Raw genomic sequence first — 13,275 nt, 5'->3', positions numbered from 1 at the left:
AATATATAACTTATGTGGGTTCACTAAATGGGTGAGGAGAAAATTACAGCTGAACACAAGCACCACAAAAGTGTCAAAACAGCTGCGGTCCCACAGGGTACAAAACGAAAAATGAGCCTGGTCCTTAACCCCTTCGCGACCTTTGCCGGTTCAGGACCGTCATAACAAGAAGGTCACTAAATGACCTTTGACGGTCCTGAACCGTCAAAAAATTAAATAAGCTTAGAAAGTGATCAAGGATCACTTTCTTCGCTTAAACGGCCTTGCTGCAATGCCTCGATGTCGAGGCATTCAGCAAGGCCGAGATCGGCATCGGGGGCCATGTCTGGCCCCTCCCCGGTGCGTCAACAGCCGCCATACATTGTATGGCGGCGGACGCCCGTTTTAAAAGCGCTTAGGAGGCGATCAACGATCGCCTCCTAAACTTAAATGGTGTCGCTGGAATGCCTCGATCAGGAGGCATCCAGCGACACCAAACACTTACCTCTGGGTGGGCTGTGACCGCTCCGGAGAGCGGTCACAGCCGCCGTTGCCGGTGATCTTCGCCATCAAGCAAGATGGCGGCGGCCCGGGAAATAAAACAATAAAGACGAAAAAGTTCGCTAGAGGGTCTCCAGACCCTCTAGAGAACTGGCTCCACTTGCTGGTTGAATACAGGTACTGCATTCAACCATGCAAGTCAATGGAGCCCAGCTTTCTAATCACTATGTGATTAGTAAAATATTCAAAAAAAATAAAAATAAATAAAAAATGGAAAAAAAAATTAAAAAAAAATGTGCTAACATTTAAAAATAATTATGCAGTGATGTCACTAGATGAACCATCCAGTACCAGCAAAATGTGTAAAAAAAAATATAAAAAAAGTATTTAAAAAATAAAATAAAATTAAAAAATAAAGTTTATTATTTTGAGCAAGTGCTAAAATTTCTCAAAAATCTCAACAAAGAGTTAAAATAAAAGCACTTCAAATACCCAAGGGGTGTCTAATATATAAAAAAAAATGGCTGATGGGGTAAATTGGAGTGGCCTAGCTCAAAGATAGGGCATAGGTACAGACTGACCAAAATGGAGAAAAAAAGCGCACTTCCCAAATGTGGCATTTTAAATCTCAAACAACCCGACAAACCCATGCATGTCGGGTATCACTGCACTCAGGAGATGTTCCTGAACACACATTGGCGTGTTGTTTGACAGTGGCATATACCAGGACCTGTATATCTATAACTAAAGTACAATTTGTGTGAAAAAAAAATAAAAAAAATTACTATTACAAAGTTTGACAAAGTGTAGTTCTATAATTGGTGCATGGAAAGGGTTAAAATAACAGCATTTGGAATACCCTGGGGTGTCTAGTTTTCAAAAATATATGGTTTGAATGGGTTAAATTGAGTTAACCGGCTTCAAAGATATTCCAAAGAGGAGAGGGAGGCACAATGACCAAATGACCACCTGAATTACGCATGCCCCAAAAGTAGCCTTTTACCAGCCAAACAATCTGACAAACCCATGCATGTGGGGTATCGCTGTACTCAGGAGATGTTGCTGAACACATATTGTGGTGTTGTTTGACAGTGACATATACCAGCACCTGTATATCTATAACTAAAGTACAATTTGTGTGGGAAAAAAAATAAAAAAAATTACTATTACAAAGTTTGACAAAGTGTAGTTGTATAATTGGTGCATGGAAAGGGTTAAAATAACAGCATTTGGAATACCCTGGGGTGTCTAGTTTAAAAAAATATATGGTTTGAATGGGTTAAATTGAGTTAACCGGCTTCAAAGATGTTCCAAAGAGGAGATGGAGGCAGACTGACCAGATTTGTTAAAAAAGATTTGGAAATCATAAAACGCTGCTTGTACTTATTGCCCTATAACTTACAAAAAACAGCAAAAAAACATAAAAACATTGGGTATTTCTAAACTCAGGACAAGTAGTAGAATCTATTTAGCTAGTTTTTTTACTTGCTTTTTTAGGTGAGTAAAAGATTTTTCAAATAAAAGTCATAAAATGTTTTTTTTTTCAATTTTTCACCATGTTTTTTTTATTTTTTTTATAGTAAATAAGATGATACGATCAAAATAATGGTATCTGAAGAAAGCCCATCTTGTCCTGAAAAAAACAATATATAACTTATGTGGGTACACTAAATGGGTGAGGAGAAAATTACAGCTGAACACAAGCACCACAAAAGTGTCAAAACAGCCTCGGTCCCACAGGGTACAAAACGAAAAATGAGCCCGGTCCTTAAGGGGTTAAGGGGTTAACATCCTCCATGTTAAATAAAGTAAACAAACAAAAAAACCCCGATGTTTTAATTTAAGCCCTGTGCGGCCGCGCACCCCTAAGGCCGGCCCTGGTGGGGGCTGCCCGGCCCCCTAGAGTGGCAGACCCGGTCGCAGTTGCTGCGGACTCCGGCAACAAGGTAAGTAGGGTAATGGAGGGGGGTGCAGTGAGAAGGGGCAGAGGGGGGAGAGAGGTTAGATAGAAAGGGGTAGAGGGGATAGATAGTGAGATGCCCTGCGTTAATGCGGCCGCATAGGCCCAGTCAGTCCGGTCCTGACTGGGCCTATTTTAAGGTAGGGGCCAGAAGCTGCAGCTCCATCAGCCCCTACGTCAATCCAGCCCTGGGCCGCCCGGCCCACCGGGAAAATGCCCTGCGTGTAGACCTCTGTTCCTTCCTGTTATCCCTGATTGACTCCTTGTGTACCAGACCCGGCTATCCTGCATAACGCTGATTAACTGCTTGTGTACCAGACCCGGCTATCCTGCATAACGCTGATTAACCACTTGTGTACCAGACTCGGCTATCCTACATTACGCTGATTGACCTCTTGTGTACCAGACCCGACTATCCTGCATATCGGACTCCGCTACTTCCGCTTCTGGCGCCTGTTGCCGCCTCACAGTACACTTGAATAAAGAAGCTCTTGCTTATTCAACTCATTGAAATGGTGTCGTCAAACGTGTTGCCGACATTCACAATAGAACCATTTATTACAAATTCTTTAGATTTATTGATAAAAAAAATTATTTAACTGCTTAAAAAAATTAAAAACAATATGGCTGCCACAAAATATTTTTCTTCATCAACAGACGTTTTACAAGCATCTATTAAAGATGGAGATTTGCTGATATTTTAGGGATTAAACCCAAATAAAGAGGCATGGGTGGATCGAGAATCTCTGTATGATATTTTAGAGATAAGGAATTGCCCGGGTGACAGATGGCCAGTCCAGGCCTGTGTATAGCTGCAGATAAATATAAGTGAGTGACCCTCACGCCGCTAGTAGTTCGGCCTGTCACAGCCCTGCTGCCCATTTTAATGATACACCTTAAATAAAGAAGGTTTGTCTTAATGCAACAGTGACGTAAACAAAGCTTTCAGAAACTTCTCAACTCCTTATCATCTGCTGGAGCGGCAGATCAGGACCTGGAGCATGTAGCGGGTGGATCTGCCCGGCCGCCTGCGGTGTGTGAGAGTAGAAACGTAACGCGCGGCTTCTCTTATCCAGCCGCCGGATGCACTTCATATAATTAGGTAGCCGGCCTTAAAGTGCCAGCGCCGCCTCATCACCCCCGGTCTGGCCCTGCATGTAACTAAATCATAAACTGAAGTAGATGTCAGGGTCATCGACCACCAAAACGAATCAGAACCGGGTATATTTAACCAACAGCTCCTCTTTCACCATATTAACCCTCTCTGCACCAGCACTGATGATAAAGCAGCGCAGACAGAATATGCGTTATATACAGAATCAAAATAATTAAACCCAGCTTTACATCTCTTATTTCTCCCAGTCTGAGGGCTGAATATTATTCTTGAATGTACCCGTTCCCTGCTTGAAGACAGGTTGGAGGAATGGAAGCCAGTGTGACCGTGCCCCCAAAATTATGGTGCATGTTAAGGAATGACACAGTTAGGGGCCAAATATTAATCAACAAAAAGAGTAAACCTGTGTTTATCGCACGGAGCTCGCGCTAAAAATAGTACTGATGACCGGCAGCATTTTGGGAGCAGCTCGGCGCGTTGGGCTTTCCAGGCGGGGATCGGCCTGCAGGGAAAACGTCACACGGTACAAATATCTGTGAGATTCAGCAGCCGAGGCGAGGATCGGGGTCTGAGCTGCACCCAGGTAAGTGTCTGTATAATGGGGGGCAGGAGCGGGGTGGTGGGGCATTTACCTTTAGTAATTAGTAGTAATAGCTGGATATGTCTGACTCTCCTGCGATCTCGGCATCCGCCGGCATCTCGTTCCGTCTGACGCTCACAGAGATTCCCAACTCTGAAAACTGATTTATTTCTGAATGATAATAAATTCTAGATCTTTCCGCAGCGAGAGAAATCTCTGCAGTTATTTCCTAGATTTCAGTGTAAAAGCTCCATGGAGTAAGAAGGCGACATGAGAACATGAGAACCGCGTCTCGTCCTCCTACATGAGCTGCATAATAGACTCATAACACAGTAACAGAGGGAACAGCCGGAGCTGGCAATCCAGAAGAAGGTACAATTGTACATTTTAATGAGATTACCGTATTTGCTCGATTATAAGACAAGGTTTTTCTCACAGCAAATGCTTCAAATAGAGGTCTGACTATGAGACTAAGATCCAGATGCTCTGCAGAGCATAAGGCATTTCTGTAGGCAGAGTGCTCTATGATATGCCTTTTAACCCCCTTAATGCCACTCTGCCTCCAGATATGCGTTTTAACCCCCTTTATGCCACTCTGCCTCCAGAAATGCCTTTTTAACCCTCTATACGCCACTCTGCCTCCTGAAATGCCTTATACCTCCCTATATGCCACTCTGCCCCATAATATGCCTTTAAACACCCTAAATGCCAGATTGGCATATAGGGGTATAAGGCAATTCTTGAGGCAGAGTGGCACATAGGGGGTCAAAGGGCATATCATGGGGCACAGTGGCATATAGAGGGTTATAGGCATTTCATGGGACACAGTGGCATTTAGAGGGTTAAAAGGCATATCATGGGGCACAGTGGCATTTAGAGGGTTAAAAGAGGATTTAAATGGTTAAAAGGCATATCATGGGGCACAGTGGCATATAGGGAGTATAAGGCATTTCTGGGGCAGAGTGGAAAGCCTGGGGGCAGATGTGCATAACTGGGGGGGGGGCGGCAGGTTGGAAAATAAAAGGAAATAAAAAGAAAAATATTTTACTAGTAAAACTTTTTTCCTATAGGGTCATCTTATATTTTCTTTTTTCCTAAGTTAATATTCAGATAATCGAGCAAATACGGTACATCAGCCTCCATGGTTAATGCAGGAGAAGACATAGTTTCACTCTCCTGTAACTCACTGTTTAGTGAATAAAGCCCACTGCCTCCTTTCCACTAATAAGATGTACAGAGATCTGATTAAAATTGCTTTACCGGCTGGGAGTGATACCGAGGGACTCGCAGCGACAATCCGGACAGATTCCCTGTCTGCTTCCAGATTTAAACAGACAGGGACGGTCAGGGGAGGAAAAGGAGTTTGAAGAGTGAGCGCAGCTCCTAACACTTCCCAGCGACACCAAAAATGTAAAAGTGTTCAGACTTTTATATTTCTGCTATTTTTCCCCTCTTTCTTGATTAAAGATAGAAAAGCAAAAAATAAAAAACTGATTATAAACAGGAAGTTCAGTCTAAGATCTCTGTGGAATACAATTTCCAAACGTCAGAAATAACTTGGTTGAAATGAAATTTAATGATCATATTCCTCGGTAATCGTATTGATTAACATGTACCAAAAGAAAAGGAAAAATAAACAAAAAAGTAATGTATTTAAACAGGATATTGGTGGGACGGGAAGCGGTAAATGGCCACCCCTTACTGTTTGAAGTGGTTTGTTCCAGGATACTGAGGAGAATAGATTGCACCCCTTACTGTATTAAGTGGTATGTTCCAATTTAGTGCGTAGAGTAGATTCCATGTACCAAGGAGTCTGTCTGAGGCACAAAAAGAGCCTGCCTGCTCTTTGATACCCCCTTTGCCAGTGAGGGCAGTACACTCAATGAGTGAGGCTAGTATGCTCAGTGAGCAGGAACAGTATACTTTTGCTGCATAGACTCTGATTGTCCACAATAATATTAAACTTTTGTGGTAATCGACAGCAGATACAAAGCTCAAGTCTAAGAATATCAATCATGTGTGTTTAGTTTTTGTATTTATATAACTTTCAGAATTTATCCAACAGGTCTACGGATGGACTTCCAATTTAAGTCATGTCTGTCCACAATGTAACCTCCTTCTACCCGACTTTTTTCATCTTGGTCGGGATTCCTGGCCTGCAGGATTCACAGCGTTGGGTCGGTATTGTCTTCTGTTTGATCTATATTATTTCCGTCATAGGAAACATGACATTAGTGGTCGTCATCTCACATTCTCACAGTCTCCATGGGCCAATGTTTATATTTCTCATGTTATTAGCATCCAATGACATCCTGCTGGGTGTTAGCATAGTCCCTAAGATGTTGTCCATCTTCTTCTCTGGTTCCAGACTCATCCTTTTTGATGCCTGTCTAGTCCAGATGTTTTTCCTCCATTCCTTCACAGGCATTGAATCTGGGCTGTTACTGGCAATGGCGTTTGACCGGTACGTTGCCATCTGCAAACCTCTCAGATATTCCTCCATTGTGACCAGCAGACTCATAGTGAAAATCATCGTTATGTTGTGTGTCCGGCCAGTAGTTTTGTTTGTTCCGTGTATTCTTTTGGTCAAACGGTTTAAGTCGTTCAAGACTAATATTATCTCTCACTCTTACTGTGAGCACATGGCTGTGGTGAAACTTGCCGATGCGGACATCCGTGTGAACAGTGTGTTGGGTCTACTGGTGGCTTTTACCCTCGTGGGAAATGATCTTCTATTTATTTCTCTGTCATATGGCAGGATTTTCCAAGCAGTCTACAGACTCCCATCCACAGAAGCTCGAGTGAAGGCATTTAACACGTGCACGCCCCATATCTGTGTCTTTCTAAGCTTTTACACCCTGGGTATCTTCTCGTTTTTATCTCACCGTTACGGCAAACACATTCCATCCTATATCCACATTATTCTATCAGATTTGTACCTCCTCGTTCCACCCATGATAAATCCACTCATGTACGGCATGAAGACAAAACTGATCCGTGAACACGTGTGGAAATTTCTAAGTAGTATCAAAACATGTTCATGGCGTTGACCTTTCACCCCACATCTCATTGGTCACACAATAGAAAAATATTTTTGGTCCTCACATGGCAGGCGCTCCATCTCATCAATACCAGCGCTCAATACCAAACCTACAGACACATCCTAAACGATTGGGAGCGAGATGTTTTAATTCCCTCCCTCACTGTTTCGGATCTGAGGTTTTTTCTCACCCCATCTTGCATTTGTACCAAAGTCGTATCTGTATTTAATGGATCCGGTTAAAGGTTTGGTGTCGTGTACTGTGTATAAAACCTCATTTAATTACTTGTTTAAAGCTTTGTTCCTTATCGTGCCATTTTATCTGGCCATTTTTCTTGCTATAAAAACTTCTAATCTTACTTAGCCCTCTCCCTTTATACATGGTTAGCCTTACGCTTATATAATAGATTGCAAGCTCCACAGAGTAGAGCCTTCTTTCTCTCCTATTCTATCTCATCATATCATTCATTAATCTTATTGTCAGTTCAGTATATCGTCAATTTTCATGTTTTTGTTAAATATTTTCACCATCCCTTGCTGTAATAGCGCTACAGGATCTGCTGGCGCTATAAAAATAAATGTAATGCATCCCATGCATGTTTAACTGTCTACACTGTATACAATTTTACCACCTCTGCTGGAAGGCTGTTCCATTTATCCACTAACTTCTAGTGTGTATAGGTGGGGAGAGAGGTAAGAGGATGCGGACGTTCCTTTATCTACTTCCCACCTTCAAACCCCTTCCCAATGCTTCGTTTCAGGGAACGTCGCTGCACAGCAGGAGCCCAGTTCTGTCCTGGGTGCTCTGGGAGTCCAGGTGGGGGCACTTGGTGCAACGATCTCCCTCTCCAGCAGGGGGAGTATTTGCAGAGGCACCAACAAAAGCCGTGAACGGAAAGGCTCGGCTCAGAGTTACTGCGTCAGGAGCCTAGAGCCGGCAGACACAGGAACAGAGATACTCTGCGCAGGCAGGAGCTGGAATCTGTGTTAATGGCAGTCATGCACATGTATGTGGAAAATTTTTTGGATGAATGCATGTAGCTGTGACATACGCATATGTGTATGTGTGTGCATTCATGTATGCGCATTATGCCTCTATGTATGTAAAGACAGAAGCCGCTTCCATTCCAGGTGTGAAGATGTATTTTTATACCGCGTTACCTGATGGGTAATTGGTTATGAGTGGACATTCAGTTAGTGGATTAACTTTCATGAAGTTTTGTTGGAACAAAAACCCCATTAACCCAAGACAGATAAAAATGACGTTCATATGTCATGTTGAGCGACTGGGTTTTGTTCACCCCCTTGGTTTTGTACACCCTAACCATTTTACCTTTCTGTACCCACTCCCGTTCTTTTGGATTGTCTATAAAACAAATAAACATTTGATTTACCCTAAAAATGACGTTCAATTTTACTGTTACAGGGCAAATAACAAAATAATACATACAATAAAACCTTACTCCATTTTCAAGCATTAACTAAACAGAAAGTCAGCCCTGACCGTGGTGCTGAACCACTAAACGGTTTATCAGCCACTTCACTCGCCCTGTAACGTAACACAAACTACCACAAATGCCCCGTTATCAAGGCACCCCTGAGGTAATTAGTCTGTAAGTGCTCGAAAAGGGAAGGGACCCAGCAATGTACTGGGACCTAAATACACTATATACATTTAAAAAACACACACATATACACTATATATATATATATATATATATATATATATATATATATATATACATACATACGCATATACTCACTCTCTCTCTCTCTCTCTCTCTAGAGATTGTGTATGGCTTTGGTCTTCAGCAGCACCCCCTTATAATTAATGCTAGTTCAGGTGAGTGCTTCCTTTTTGTATTTGTTTATATATAAAAACCACAATATATATATATATAAACACACATATACACTATATAGATATATATAAACACACATATACACTATATACACACACATACACAATATATATATATATATAAACACACACACATATACTATATATATTAATGCAGATATTAATAAATGTGACAGGTTTTGTGTAGAGTCACCAATACTTCTGCGATCCCTAACCCCAGTTACCCCCTTACCCGCTGCAGGCCGATCCTCAGCCTCCGCTCCCTTGGAGTTGGGATACATGGCGGCAGCAGCGCCTCCACCCGGCTGGGCATCGAGGTATGGATGTTGAGTCCAGTTGGGAATATCCCTAAGGTATCAGTAACCAGCAGTAAGTTAAATATAACGGTGTATACTGTGCCGGCATATAGGGGTTAAATAAATGCAACGCAGGAATACAATAATCAACATATATCAACAATAATCAACATATAACTCTATCTGCCCACAAACAAACACTGCAACCCACCCTAGGGGCATCTGGCTACCATTAGTCGGTGCACATAGTCGGGGCCCATAAAAGATGGGTTATGCTGTATTCATCCGCCATTTATGTATGGCACTGAAAAATTGCCTAATTGTGGAACAAAGTGAAGCCATCAGACAGTTGGATATTATTGTTCCCGCCACTGAATTAGTTCTCACACGAATATATCTCCTGACAAAATGATATCATTTTATTAAAAGTAAATCATCCCATTGCCAGAAAATGATATGCTTGTGTGAGAACTAGGCCTAATCCAGTCATAATCGTATCATTTTATCTTTATTATACACCTGAGGCGAATCTGACACAAAACACGACTCGGGGCTTCACTTCAGTCCTGTGTGTGACAGGAGGAGAGATCTCCGCTCCACGGCCTACAACAAAATCAGTCGGGTGCCGGCTTCTTCATCTACTGCGGGGCCTTCCTCACTGCTCACATCAATCTCAGCCACAAGGGCTAGGTATCTTGGTCTGGAGACAGCTGTCTGCTGAGCTGCTTCTTTTAGATGGTCATAGGCCTCAATCCCCAGGCCTCCCACATCCAGCACCAAACAACCCCAAACGGAGAAGCCAGGCGCAAGCCCCACTCCCTGCCCATTTCCCCTTTAAAAGGTCGCTACGGTAGCCGGAGACCAAAAGTACCCAGGTCTGTTAATATAATTATTCTAGAGGGTGTGCTGTCCTCTGGACTGTATTTATTTAATGTCCACCATATTGTCACTTCTTCCATCACCATGTTGTTTATATGTATTGTTGTTTTGCTGCCACCTGCTGGCCAGAATTCGTATGCTGCACGCCTCTGTTCTTGTTAATAAAGTTGGGCGTGTTTTCAGGAGCCTGGGTCCATGTCACTTCCTGCAACCCTTATGAGAGGGATCTGCTTTCTGTGTGACTGGACATTCATCTCTCGGGCACGTAAGGCATCAGTTTTTTGACCAGCAGATAGCTTTAGGAAAGATATTAACAGACAACACCAAGGTTTCAGTATCATTGTTTGTGTTTGACTTGGGTCAAATAAACCCACATTGATTCAAATCTCCGTGTTTACGTGTATCCATCTAACCTGAGCTTTTGCCGGTCCTGTCTGCTCCACTGCTTGGACACGAAGGTAGGAAAGTCACACAGCCACTACCAGTTACACCTTCATTCGCCTTCATGTGGGGACAGAACAGTCAAAAAACTGCCTTAGTGACCAGTACCACACTCAGGAATCTCCCTAGCAACAGGCTCACGTGCAGCAAATCTGCCCAGCCACTGAACATGTCTGGACAAGCCTAGGGGAATCAACGTGCATCTGCAGTATCTACTCCCTCGCCTGGAAGTCCTCCACAACTCCAAAACCCCAGCAATTCACTCAAAACACCTTAGGAAGCTTATCAGGTGCCCTATAGGAACCGTGCAGCGATTTTCAGCCCCCAATTCAAAAGTTTATTTTCTTAAAGAGATAGCGCACCTTAAATCAAAATGGCCGAAAAGGACCTTGCTGAGTTCCCCAGTGATAAAACAAAACAAATGCAACCTGATAATGGTAATTATGAAGAGCAGGAAGCAGAGCCCACGCTTCCAGCAGATCAAGACGCACGACCGAAACGCTCTCTTAAACCGACGATAAAGGTCATTGAAAACTATCACACCATGAAAGATGAGCTATGTGATAACCTGGAAGAGCAATGGGAACGGGTTTCCTCCCTCATGTCAGGACTTAAATCCTCCTCAGGTGGTGCTGCCAGGTTACAAGTCGCCATTGGACGGCTGAACACAGCTTATGAAAGATACAAGGGACTATCTACAAGGTATATAACCTTTCTAAAAGACTCTAATATCGATGAAGCCTCATCAGAACTGAGCAAGGCAGAATCATTAGACAGAGAAAGAGACGCCATGGTGCAGGATGTTAAAGATAAAGCGGAACTCCATATCTCTCATATGCAAGAAACTAGATCACACAGATCAAATTCATCTAAACATTCCTCTCGGTCATACAGATCATCGCGCTCTAGAAGCTCAGCCATGAGTGACAGAATACTAGAGGCCCGCATAAATGCAGAACAATCCAAGGCGAGACGTACCTTCATTGAGAAAACAGCTCTTGCAAAGGCAGAAGCAGAGGCCAAGAGAGCTGGGGCAGAAGCAGAGGCCAAGAGGGTAGAAGCAGAAGCAGAGGCTCGGATAAAGATTTTTGAATCAGAGATGGATGAGGAAATTGCGTTAGCCGAAGTAAGAATACTTGAGCAAGCATTGAGCCAAGGTCTTGATCCAGTCTGCTCACTACCACAGGAAATGGACGATCCAGTCGATCGCACCAGTGACTATGTGCTGAAACAGTTACCCCCTATTTCCAGTACTGTACAAGCCGACAACACTGAAACCTCCGAACCAGCTTTTCCTACGGTGCTAGTGCCACCCACAGCACCCGAGCAAGCTAATAACCGTCACCCGGATGTGCCCACTCAAGGACAGTTATTACAGCAAGATCAGGTGTTTTCTGGCCTACCTCCACAGCTCAAGCAGCAGTCATCAGAATCTACAGAGGCTAAACCACAGCTCAACCCTGCAGCAACATCATTTTACCCGGTAGCATCTCACCCTTTCACGCCAAGCAGCCCATACGCCCCAGGGGCATCACAAGTTGTCATGGCAACAAGCGGTGAGAAATCAGATATGTCTGAGTTCGCTAGGTTTATGGTGAGCAGAGAGCTAATCAACACCAGTCTTTCAAAGTTCGATGACCGTGCAGAGAGCTATAGAGCCTGGAAAGCAACCTTCAAAGCCGCCATTGCCAACCTCAACCTAACCGTAGAGCAAGAACTTGACCTCATGATCAGATGGTTGGGCCCAAGCTCTACAAATCGTATCAAGAGCCTCAGAACTGTCTATGTGGGACAAGCAGAAGCAGGTCTCGCTGCCGCCTGGCAGAGACTTGAACGTACCTTTGGTAGTGCAGAAGCGATAGAGAAGGCCCTATTCCAGAGACTGCAAAACATCCCAAAGATCAATCTCAAGGAAGTCCATAAGCTTCAGGACTTAAGTGATCTGCTCATGGAACTGGAGCTAGCCAAAAAAGACCCTCGTTTGACTGGGCTGTGCTACTTGGATACAGCGCATGGAGTGAACCCAATTGTTGTGAAGCTACCATACAGTCTGCAAGAGAAGTGGGCAGCGTCAGTCTCAAGGTACAAAAGAGCGCATGATGTCACCTTTCCCCCATTTATTCATTTCTGTAAGTTCATCGATGAACAGTCCCAAATGAGGAATGACCCCAGCCTTGACTTCCTGGAGTCCAACACTATAGCCTCAGCGACGTCATCATCAAGGTATGAAAGTGTCATGCATAAACACAGAGACTTTAAGAGCAGCGTGAGCGTTAGAAAGACTAACCTACCATCACCTGCAGTACCCATGGGAAAACAGTACACTACCTCATTAGGAGACAAGTCCTTCAATCGTGAATGTCCCATTCATAAAAAACCACACTCATTGAACAAATGCAGAGGGTTTAGATCCAAAACCATACAGGAGCGCAAGAAAGTCCTCACCGAGCTTGGGGTATGTTTCAGATGCTGCGCTTCAGTGGAGCACATGGCTAAGGACTGTAAATCTGCCATCAAGTGTGAAGAGTGTCATAGCGAAAGACATACCTCAGCTATGCATCCAACCCCACTCGCCAGAGACTCACCGGCTGCAGTCGCCATTAGTCCCGCTCCAAGTCATGGCG

At 43.6% G+C, this 13,275-nt stretch overlaps 1 protein-coding gene across 1 annotated transcript; it reads left to right on the top strand.

Annotated features, from left to right (window-relative positions):
- Window positions 1–6,227: 6,227 nt before the first annotated feature.
- On the top strand, window positions 6,228–7,184 carry LOC149272923 (olfactory receptor 52A1-like). The gene has a single exon (XM_089506634.1). It carries the CDS (start codon window positions 6,228–6,230, stop codon window positions 7,182–7,184), a length of 957 nt encoding a protein of 318 aa, XP_089362760.1.
- The last annotated feature ends 6,091 nt before the right edge of the window (window positions 7,185–13,275 follow it).

Source organism: Sceloporus occidentalis, unplaced genomic scaffold, assembly GCF_023333645.1.
Source record: "Sceloporus occidentalis isolate IW3139 unplaced genomic scaffold, rSceOcc1.0.p SCAF_403, whole genome shotgun sequence".
Lineage (NCBI taxonomy): Eukaryota > Metazoa > Chordata > Lepidosauria > Squamata > Phrynosomatidae > Sceloporus > Sceloporus occidentalis.
This window is presented reverse-complemented; position numbering and strand designations above follow the sequence as displayed.